General features: G+C 44.5%; 1 protein-coding gene across 1 annotated transcript in view; it reads right to left on the bottom strand.

The window, feature by feature from the left end:
* The window catches only part of GAL3ST2 (galactose-3-O-sulfotransferase 2), a 15421-nt gene extending 4650 nt beyond the window's left edge, over positions 1-10771 (bottom strand). The window contains exon 1 of the mRNA XM_019542993.1: positions 10565-10771. Coding sequence (XP_019398538.1) covers positions 10565-10602 — 38 coding nt within the window. The 5' untranslated portion in view covers positions 10603-10771. The remainder of the gene's footprint in view (positions 1-10564) is intronic.
* Between the last annotated feature and the right edge of the window lie 599 nt (positions 10772-11370).

Consider the following 11370-nt stretch of genomic DNA (forward strand, 5'->3'; position numbering starts at 1 on the left):
CTCTGCCTACATGATTGGCATCACATACCTGGGTGAGGGGCTTATGCTCCCTATTGTTCTAAGCAATGCCAACCTGACTGGGAGGGGGCTAAAGACCCTGCCAGCCTACCTGGCAACCAGCAATGCATTTCAAATCGGTTGCCTGGCAACCAACAGGTGCTGGCCTCCGTTGGAGCAGGTAAATGAGGTCATAAGGTCTATACAAGTTAAGGACTGCCCCGGAGAAGGTGCAGTAGCCATGATGAAAACTTAGAAGTTGGACCATCTGAAACTTCCTCCCTCTTGAAATACATGACCAATGAACTGCCTGCCTCCAGAGGGAATTCTCTACCTGCCTCTGAATGACACTCCTCAGTAAGCTACCTGAGATCTAATTAGATATATAGTTTGCAGTAACTCAGATGCGTGATCAAAAGCTACCCAGCCACCCTGTTTGCTTTATGGGATTTCTCTGACATTGCTCTACCCTGTACCCTATTCCAAATCTACTCCTTGTAACCAATAAAGTTCTCCTTTGTACTTAGTTTGGGAGACTTATTGGGAGAGGGGCTAGAATATGCCTTGGGGTCCCCTTGGTTCCGCTGACTAAGGAAGACCACTACTTATGCTTCAGACTAAGGGAAGCACCCCAAGTTCTTTAAGTGGGTCGAGTACCCTCAAGGACTACTAGGCCTGTGTTTCCCAGGGGGCACAGAACGAGGATCAGTCCAGATCCAGGCTAATAGGTGTGCTCCAGGAAGGGGGTCGGCTAGATGTGAGGCACCCCCAGGGAGGCACTCAAAGCCTGGGAAGTGGTGGGGCACAGTGAGGTGGGTGGCTCAGCACAGGAGCACCCCCTACTGGCCCGCCACACACAGTAGTAACGAGCTGTACCGTCACTGTCTCATGTAGACGTGGCCCATAAATAGGTGAATGGGTCCTTCTCCTCTCCTGCTTTTTTTTGCAACTCAGTCTTAAAGGCCAGATGAGGGTGTGCAGCAAATACAGATATATTAGTGGATTTCCAGGGACTTGAACAAGGTGGAAGGGAATTTCACTAAGACACCTCAGTCCACAGGAGGAATAGAACCTAGCCCTAAATGTCCACAGTAGTCCTGGTAATAATGTGCTGTTTAAATTACCTCAGATTTTCAGGCCCTCTGCCTCTTCTCTGCATTAAATGGAATTCACAGTGCAGTCAGAAACTAACTTCATTCAGCCCCTTTCTCTCTCTCTCTCTCACTCTTTCTGTTAGGAACTCTGATGTTCTTTCCATTGAAACGAGAGTTTGCATTTTAACAATTACAGTCTTTTTTTGTAAACGTATGTAACTCAAATAGAACATCAACCAGAACCTGCTAGAAGCTGCAGCCAAGGTCTGTCTGATCTGTTCCTGTACTCTGCAGTCACAAACCACACACATTCAAAAATCATGAGTTAAGCACTGCCACCCCTCCCCACTGCCCCCCAAAGGCAAAAAAAATAGTGGTTTTTTTTTAAGTGCCTTTTCCCCTTTCCCTTCTGGGTTTTAAGCTTTAGCATTCACTTACTTTACATTTTCAAGCTTTTCTGAGTTACCATTAAAGGCCTAGGAACTTACTCTTCATACATATATTTCATATTACTTATCTCTCAAAGCTGAGATATCAATCATGTGGCTCCAGTCAGTAAGACTTTAAGAAAACACCAAATATTACAAGGCTTTTAATAAAAGCATAACAAGTAGCAATGTAGGCCCTGCTTTCCAAAATGGCAGATGACCTTCGATCTCTTCAGCCACACCTATCCCCCTGCATAACAATGACAGCTCTTCCATGTATTAGCTATACCACTACCGGGCTGTATCCTCTCCATCTCCTAGTTTTTTGCCCTCCCTCCACTCGTCAGCCTGTTGTCATTTTGTTCTGGTTGTAATCCAACTTTATATCGTAGGCTCCCACATAAGACCTACTATACTTGATTCTAATTTCTATAAGGGCCTCTGAATTGTACTTGAGCGGTGTCTTTGGGCCACTGAAGTCCATTTGTTCGTACCTGCCAAGAATTTATCCCAATAATTTTGTTTATTATGATTAAACCATAATATTCCCTGTAGTTTATTTTCCTGAAGTTACTGAAGTGAACTCTTCTGTAGCTAAACAGACATTAAGAATTCGTATTTATAATACAATGGACTGATCTCTACTGTGATATCAAAAAGATTAGCATGCATTTCTCTAGGCAGCTGTTTATAAACATGTAATTCACAGGTATTTTAGACTTGAAACGAATAAACTGATCAACAGAAAACTAACTCTTGATAAAATTTACTCCAAACAATTCTGCTTTTCAGAGCTAGTCAGAGAACCCCATGTGGTTGGCCAAGATGTCCTACATGAAAATTGAGCAGAGCACTAAAGAGTTCTCATCTGCAAATCAGAATTAATATTCTTGTGCTCACAGGGAAGTTGCAAAGACAATGCATTAGTGCTGATGAGTCTCAGATAGTAGAGCGGAGAGTGACTGAGGAAAATTTTTAGTCCATTAATACCCATTATTTGGTACAGGGCTCGGAAGAGGACAGGGGAATGAAACTTATTTGGCTCTGATCTGACCAGATGAGCGGCACAGGGCTAATCCATGGCCCAGATTGGGCCTCTGGCTCTTCCTCCTTCTGACACTATTGTTCAAGGCACTGCACAAACATCTCATAAGAGGCATTTCTGGCACACAACTTCCAGTGTAATTTAAGACAAAACACTGCAAGTAAATGTAACAAGCTATCACAAGGAGACTGCTTTGTGGGACAGAAATTTCTGTGTCTAGAAGAAAGGAGCATGGATCACGGTTTAGAAATACATACGTCATAATAACACAAAACAGCAGAGGGGAATATTGTTAGTAGATACACAGATTAGCTATAAGCATGGCTAAAGGGCTTTGAATGCTGTCATCATGAGTTATAAGATATGAAAAAGCTCATCACTAGTTGATCTTTACTGACCTGAACAGGATGCGAAACAGTGAGAAACATGCACACTTCTGAACTAGATTGCCAGTTCCATGAGCCAGCCAGTCCCCCATGGTCTAACTCTTTGCTGTTCCCCACTTCTCCCTTCATCTCTACAAATTTCAGGTGACTCATACACACATCTGCACTCAAGGTGACCAGCAGTTTTCATGTCATCCGTCTCAATTTGGATATTGTAGGGTGAAGAGCATCCTTATACAAAGGGGTCAGCATAAATTCCACATCCCACTAAAGCCCTCAAAGCAGGACTTATGTGGGACAAAGGCCCCCACAAAGCCTATGACCTGGGGCAAATTTCACCCCTACAGAGCAGCCCCCCTCAGTATGGCACCTACCTCTGTGGGCTACTTGAGAACACTTGTTCTCCTTGAGTCTGGTCCTGAAAGGTGCTGACCATTTTAATTCCAATCCAGCCAAGAACTTAAATCCATGCATAGTTTTAGGCACCTGTGATGTTCCACTGACTGCCTTGCAAAAGTATGTAGGATGAAGACAGTAAGATAGGCTTAAAAATTAGAATGTTTGTTTTTTATTTTGTTTTTTTTTATCAGAGACATCCCTTAATCTCCAGCTCCACTGAAATGCTCTCAATCCTGTAGTTGAACCTACATCTGTCAAACAAGGTTTGATCCAAAGACTGTTGAAGCCAATGGAAATTTTTCCAATAATACCAACAAGCTTCAAATCAGCCCTTTAAGCTGGCATCAAAGCATATCATCCTGAGATGCATCTTTCTCAGAGGGCTCTGTGTTGCTCACTATGCATCTTATGCTGAGGTTTCATTACTGTCCTGCCAACCAAGTTACACCACAGGCCAGTCATCAGCTCTGAATCAGATTTGTTGTTTTTTTCACAGAAGATATACTTCATGATCGATAGGAAGGCCAGTGGCAGCTCCATCGAACTGTGAAAGGCTAACAAGTTGGTAATGGAAATAAAGAATGAATCTGCAAGAAAGACATGGACCATAGCTGCTTTTTCTATCCCAAGGGACTTTAAAATTACAGTAAACACAACTTCTTGTTCTCACAATCCCATTTTCAGCATATCCCTGAAGCAGGCCAGGGGACTATGACGTTACCAATATACATTAATTCTGAAAATTAACCATGTTTCTAGATGACAAGAGAGACCAAATCTTTTGCCTTCCCGATTGGTCAGCAAGCCTTGCCAGGGTTCCTTTCTTTTCAGGGCCCAGATGACGCTGTAGAAGCAATCACTAGTGGCCTGCTCACATGGGGTTAATTAAATGCTGACATACACTGATTATTAAAGTTGATGAGTCCCATTAAGTCAATCTTCAGTTCCCATTTCCTTCCTGAAACAGACAAATTTTTTTCATCAAGTTTGCCATATAAATACAAGTTACAGGGCTAAAACAAAAGCAGTCCTTCTTCAATATACTTGCAAGTCTCTATTCCTGTGACTTCTTAGCAGCTACAACAGTCTTCTCTCATAATGTATTTATACAAGACTGTGTCACTGTTACATAAAATTTGGAAAGGGAAAGGAGGTACTGGAAGCAGCAGGAATCAGTATCATTGAAGCCATCTGCAGAGTTCACGCTCTGATTTTACTTCCGGTTGCAATTGTGTTTTCTAGAATGCATCTTGTTGGACAGTTAAAAAAATGTAGGCACAAAATTTAAATGCAAACATTCCCGTAGAAAAATGTGACACAGAATGTGAAAGGCCACAGTCGTGTATGTGTAGTGTTTGCAATGTTGGTTACCAAACAAGTCTGAAGGCAGCACCATTTGCCTTCAGCCTTCCAGATGTGTACTCCACCACCATTCTGCAGCTGCTGAGAACAGGACTGAATGTTCTGTGTGGATATTGCATTCCCAGGCTCCTTCAGAGACAAACACTTGCCAGCGTCAAGCAGGTTAGCCATGGACCAGACTCATGGAATCATGAACGTACCAACCCTTACCTCTATCAATATGGGCTCTCCATGTGGCACTGAAGGGATGGCACAAGCTCATCACACAGCTCCAGAAAAGTCTGTCCTGCCTTGAAGATGCTCTGGAGTCCTGTTAGTCATTCCATGCCTGCACTGTACAGTCCCACCATGTCATACTGGTTTTCCTGCTTCAGGAATGCCAGTGCATGCAAGGAGATCATGCATTCTATCTTCCATGTCTGTTTCAAATGCTTTCTCAATGCCTTTCACATCCAGTGCCCTTGACTATTTCTGTTGCTGTTCCAGCGTATCTCTGAATGACTGCCCTACATCAGGACCTAATCTAATGGATCCAAGACTACTGCTACAAACCCACAGAACTGAGTCATGTACTTGGCTGATAAGGCAGTGGTGCACTAAAATAGTTTCCACTATTGGAGTCAATAAGGAAAGACCCACAGTGCACCACAACTCAATCATAGAAAATTTGGGTTGGAAGGGACCTCAGGAGGTCATCTAGTCCAACCCAGGCTCAAAGCAGAATCATCCCCAACCAGATCATCCCACCCAAGGCTTTGTCTAGCTGGGTCTTAAAAACCACCAAGGATGTAGGTTCCACAACTTCTCTGGGTTACCTGTTCCAGTGTTTCACTACCCTCCTGGTGAGAAAATGGTTCCTAATAGGTAACCTAAACTTTCCTTGCTCTAACTTGAGACCATTGCTCCTTGTTCTGTCATCTGCCACCACTGAGAACAGCCTAACTCCATCCTCTTTCAACCCCCTCCTTCAGGTACTTGAAGGCTGCTATTAAGTCCCCTCTCAGTCTCTTCTTCTCTAGACTAAATAATCCCAGTTCCATCAGTCTTTCCTCGTGACTTATTTCTTTTCTGCCACTCTATCGTCACCATTTTTGTTGCCCTGTACTGGACTCTCTCCAATTTATCCACATCCTTCCTGTAAAGTGTGTGTGTGTGCCCGGGGGGGTGGGGGGGGGATTGAACACAGTTACTCCAGATGTGGTCTCACAAGTGCTGAACAGAGGGGAATAATCACTTCCCTTGACCTACTGGCAGCACTCCTACCAATGCAGCTCAGTATGCTGTTAGCCTTCTTGGCAACCAGGGCACACTGCTGGCACATATTCAGCTTATTGTACTGTAACCCCCAGGTCCTTTTCTGCAGAGCTGTTGCCCAGCCAGTCAGCCCCCAGTCTGTACCAGTGCATGAAATTGTTCCATCCTAAGTGCAGGACTTTGCATTTCTCCGTGCTGAACCTCATGAGATTCCTTTTGGCCCAATACTCATATTTGTCTAGGTCACTGAAATCCCTACAAGCTCTGTACGGTGATAGGAAATTTAAAATAGACCCTCCTCAAATGCTATAATCCCACACAAATACCAGCAAATACAGGATAAATACTAGAAACCAGGACTTGGCACATATTTTAGAAAACAATGTGGGGTGGGGAAGGACAGGTTGTCTACCTTAAGCTTACAGGCTGCAGTCCAAATGCATTGACACTGAACAATAATGATACACCTACAGTCTCCACTAAGATTAATTTACAGCAGTGAAACATATGGCCCGTAAAAGTAAAACTTGCTTGTTGGCAAAACATTACGTTAAATTTAAAACCTTAAACAAACAATATTATTTCCTGTGCTTCTTGTCCAAGTGCAGCCACAGCAAATAGCGCCAATAACATTTGTAGGGCCAGATTCATCTCTGGTGTAAATAGTTGCTTCAATAGCACAAGACCAGGGACACTTAGTTTTGCTTGTATCACAATACATAGGAATGCAAAGCAGTTGCCACATTTGAAACACAGTAGGTTATGAAATAACATTTACAGTTTGGCTCCTTTATCCTAGGCTTCTTCAAAGCATATCCAAGGCTCAAGATTTAAAACCAAGAAACATTTTAATTTTTAGCAGATACCAGCTGAGGTATCAAAGTGCAAAATCTGGCTGAAATTCTTTGCCAGGGTTATTTGTGAGCTGACCAAGCTCAGGCCATTCTTTTAAACAAAACCACCTCCTGCCTGAAGCTAATTGAGATAAATGTCACAACCATCATCTTGGCTGTCCTCAGAGCGAAAGTGTGAGCTAATCTCCTGTTGGATGTAAAGGACCAGGTCATTCAGCTGGGAGTAGTGGAAGAGTCAGCTCATAGAATCATAGTAAAATAGGCCTGAAAGGGACCTCTAGAGGTCATCTAGCAACCCCCTGTCTGAGGCAGAATTATCCCTATCCAAACCATCCATCCCATGGGTAGTCTGGTGCCTCCCATGACACCAGTCAGCAACTGGGGGTTCCCCCAGTGGCAGATCCTGCTGGCTGGGGGGGACTGATTTCACCCACAGTAAAAGCAGCCGCACTTCCAGAACTCCAGTGGCCATTTCTGGAAGCGGCACAGCCACTTTTGCCCGCTCCCTGGCCAGTGTTTGCAGTGGGGTCACTGGTGCTCCCAACTGCCCCCCTACCCATCAACTGCACAGAGAGCATAGACTGATAGGAGGTGCACTGGTGCTATCAGGGGATGCACGTGCACCCTGTGCACCCCATATGCATCGCCCCTGCATACAAATCATTGTTTAACCTATCACTAAACTACACAATCAACCGTATTCATAGATTTCATAGACATTAGGCCTAGAAGGGACCTCACAAGATCATCTGGTCCAGCCCCCTGCTGAAAGGGCAGGAAGTCAGCTGGGGTCAAAGGACCCCAGCAAGACAGTCATCCAAACTCATCTTAAATGTGTCTGGAGTAGGTGCTTGTACCACTTCCGAGGGGAGTCTATTCCAGACTCTGGAGACTTGAACAGTAAAGAAGTTCTTCCTTATGTCCAGTCTAAAATGGTCTTTCAACAGTTTGTGACCATTGGACCTTGTTTTCCCTAGGGGAGCCCTCGTGAACAGACGTTCTTCTAGGTCCTGATGTATACCCCTGATATAGGTTGCCACCAAGTCCCCCCTGAGCCTACGCTTTTCCAAGCTGAAAAGTCCTGTGCCTCTCAGCCTCTCCTCATATGGCTTGCTCTCTTGACCTCTGATCATATGCGTGGCTCTTCTCTGGACCCTATCAAGCTTCTCCACGTCCTTTTTAAAGTGTGGAGCCCAGAATTGGATGCAGGACTCCAGCTGTGGCCTCAGCAAGGCTGAATAAAGTGGGAGAATGACATTTTGGGTCTTGTTTGAGATTCATTGGTAGATGCAAGCCAGGGTTTTATTTGCTTTGCCAGCCCTGGCATTGCACCGGTGGCTCATATTCATCTTGTGGTCAATGATGACTCCCCAAGTCTCTTTCAGACGTAGTGCTAATGAGTGAAGCACTGTTGAGCCTATAGGTATGATGTGGGTTTTTCCTCCCGAGGTGGAACACCCTGCATTTCTTTATATTGAACGTCATCAGGTTTGTATCTGCAATCATTGTGAGCCTATCCAGATCAGCCTGAATCCCCAGCCTATCTTTCAATGTAACCGCGCTTCCCCATAGTTTGGTGTCATCTGCAAACTTGACCAGTTTGTTTCTGACACCCAAATCCATATTGTTAATGAATATATTAAAGAGTAGTGGTCTGAGTACTGAACCCTGCGAGACGCCACTGGTCACCATATGCTATGCTGACTGTTCCATCAACAATCACTCTCTGGGTCTGACCACAGAGCCAGTTCCCAAGCCATCGGACCATAAGGTTGTGGAGTCTGCAGTTCCCCAGTTTTTCCATGAGAAGATAATGGGAGGCCAAGTCAAAGGCTTTTTTGAAATCCAAGTAAATGACATTAACCTTTCCCCCCGTCCAGGTGACGTGTCACCTGGTCATAAGAGATGAGGTTGATCAGATACAACCTACCCAAAACAAAGCCATGTTGGCTGTCTTTCAGAATGGTGCCTTCTGTCAACCTATTGCTGATGGATTCTTTAGTAATTTTTTCCAAGATTTTCCCAGGGATTGAGGTCAAACTGATTGACCTATAGTTCCCTGGATCGTCCTTCCTTTCTTTCTTGAAGATAGGCACCACGTGGCTCTCTTCCAGTCTTCAGGAACCTCTCCTGTGTGCCACAAGTTCTCAAATATCTGTGCCAATGGTTGAGCTATGATGTTGGCAAACTCTTTTAGCACTCTTGGGTGCATTCCATCAGGGCCCACAGACTACAGTGCATAGTTGTATTGTACAACTACAATGCATAGCACCCTAACCTGAGCCAGGTAAAGCAGGGGACAACAGTGGTCAGTGTCATGCTGTTGTAAAGGTTGTTAAATTGCAAAGCTTGTTAAAATACACTTGAGAGATCCGAAGAAGAGGGCCATGCCCCCCGCTACGGAGGGGAACATCCCAACAAGCATGCACGTGCAGGTGTGCACATTTCCCCCAGGACAAATAGCAGCAGCATATATTTGTGCTGCTGCTATTTGTCCTTGGGCATGCCACTGCATGCCTGCTCTGTCACATGGCAAAGTGATCTGTGTGGGGTAACGCAGGTTAGGGCCAGCACCTCTGCTGTCTTACCTGGGGTCCTGGGGCCTCCTGGGGTAGCAGTGGTACCAAGCTGGCCGCTTGGAGCCTCACTGGCAGCTAGAACATGGCTCTGACTGGTCAGGTTCCCTTTCTGGTGGCACACACTACTGCCATGTAAGCCATGCCATTTTGTTTTAGCAGCAGTTTTTTTTTTTTTAGACTGGGATCTCCTGGTGTAAAAAACCCCCAAAATGCTGCGCTACAAATTAGTAGCACAGTGAACATGCTGCATGTGGTTTTCAGCACTTCAATTTGTTTTGAGACACGGCAAACCACATGCATGTGCTCTTTGGGATGTGGCCATAGGAAGCAAAATCCCTCACAGTTGGTACAAATCTGATCATGGGGTAAAATTCCTTCCTGATCCAAAACCCAGTGATCAGTCTGACCCTGAGTGGAGAGGTAAGACTATCTAGCCAGGAACCTCCAAGTTTTAGTCCCAGCAGGAGAACTAGCACCCCCCAATCAAAATCTGCAGCCTTGGCTGCAGCCAGCACCAAATGCTTCTGAGGAAGGTTAAAAAGAACAAAAATCTAGCACCTATAGCAACAATAGGGGGAAAATTCCTTCCCAGTCCCATGAGGCAACCAGGAAAACCTAAAAACGTAGAGAATACCAAACACTCTCCATTCTGCTCGGCAACCTAGGGACAGCAAGCATAAATCCACATATCACACCCTCTTACTGGAGAGTCAGACCTCCCCTTTCTGTAGTCCCTCCATAAACTTCCAAATCCTTTGTGGATCCATCACAGAGAGGGCCACAAAACACTATAGTCTAAGTTACATATACGAGCTTATGCTGAAAGTATATTGCACTCCTCTGCTATCCTTATGTTTAAAATGCTTAAAGATTGTGGACAAAATTTTATCTGTTTGGCTCATGCAACAACAGCAGTTTTGTAGAGCTGTTACAATCTTGTAAAATAAAGTAAAGTATCCCGTAAAAGCTGCTTTTCCAGCCTTGTGCACTGATCTGGATCACAGCAAGGACCCCCCAGGTTGAAATTAATCTCTCCTTCTGGAACAAACCTGGACGGTGCCCAGAGATGTATTTTTATAGAGACTACATGAAAAACTCACTGAGGGTTTCTACAAAGCTATTGCTTTTTTTTGCCCCCATGACCAGTTTCACCCTCATCCTCTTACCTGGAAATGACCCTGAAGCTGCCCACTCTGTTTCTCATTTTACCACGATGAGCTAGAACGAGGACCCAGGCACACACACTTCCTTTTTCCAGGTCTTCCAGTGTTTAACACTACTGGTACTAACAGCTCATCACTTCCATAAAAAGCAGGGGACAGGCGGGGACAAAAGGAGTGGCTATGAGTTCACAAGATACAGGTGGAAGTTGCTTTATGTCATAAAAGCTTGCAATAGCTCTGCTTACGAACAGAAAAACATTAATCAGGTGTGAGCAACTCACTGCCACGCTCCCCCAACTCCAAGTTCATGTGTTCATTCATCAAGTGTCAGATTTGGAAAAATCTCTGGAATTTTGTAGCCCTGGGGGGGAAGTGCCTTTGCAAGCATGCATATACACACACGCACATGTACACAAAGAGTGAGTGGGGAGGATCACATGTCCATTTCCCCATTATTTTCCTGTCCTGGCACAGGGCTGGAGTGAGGGTGTCTTTGCCTGCTAGTGGCAAATTATAGGCTATGTATCTGTATATTTTTGCAGATGGGCACAATTACACAGCCCAAGTTAGCATTGTCTGTGTTAGACCTCCAATGTTATTGGTCTCTCATAAACACACACATATATAATATATGTATGCATATACATATGTACGTAACCATTAGGGCTGTGTGAAATTTCACAGCTAGTATTGTTTCAACACTGTTTCGACCTGTTTCAAGGTTGAAACAGCAAAATCAAAACAAAATAGATATAGTCGAAACAGCCTTGAAACAAAATGAAGCAAGTCGAAATGTTTTGGTGTTTCAA

The sequence above is a fragment of the Crocodylus porosus genome, unplaced genomic scaffold (genome assembly GCF_001723895.1).
Source record: "Crocodylus porosus isolate Cpor-Errol unplaced genomic scaffold, CroPor_comp1, whole genome shotgun sequence".
Lineage (NCBI taxonomy): Eukaryota > Metazoa > Chordata > Crocodylia > Crocodylidae > Crocodylus > Crocodylus porosus.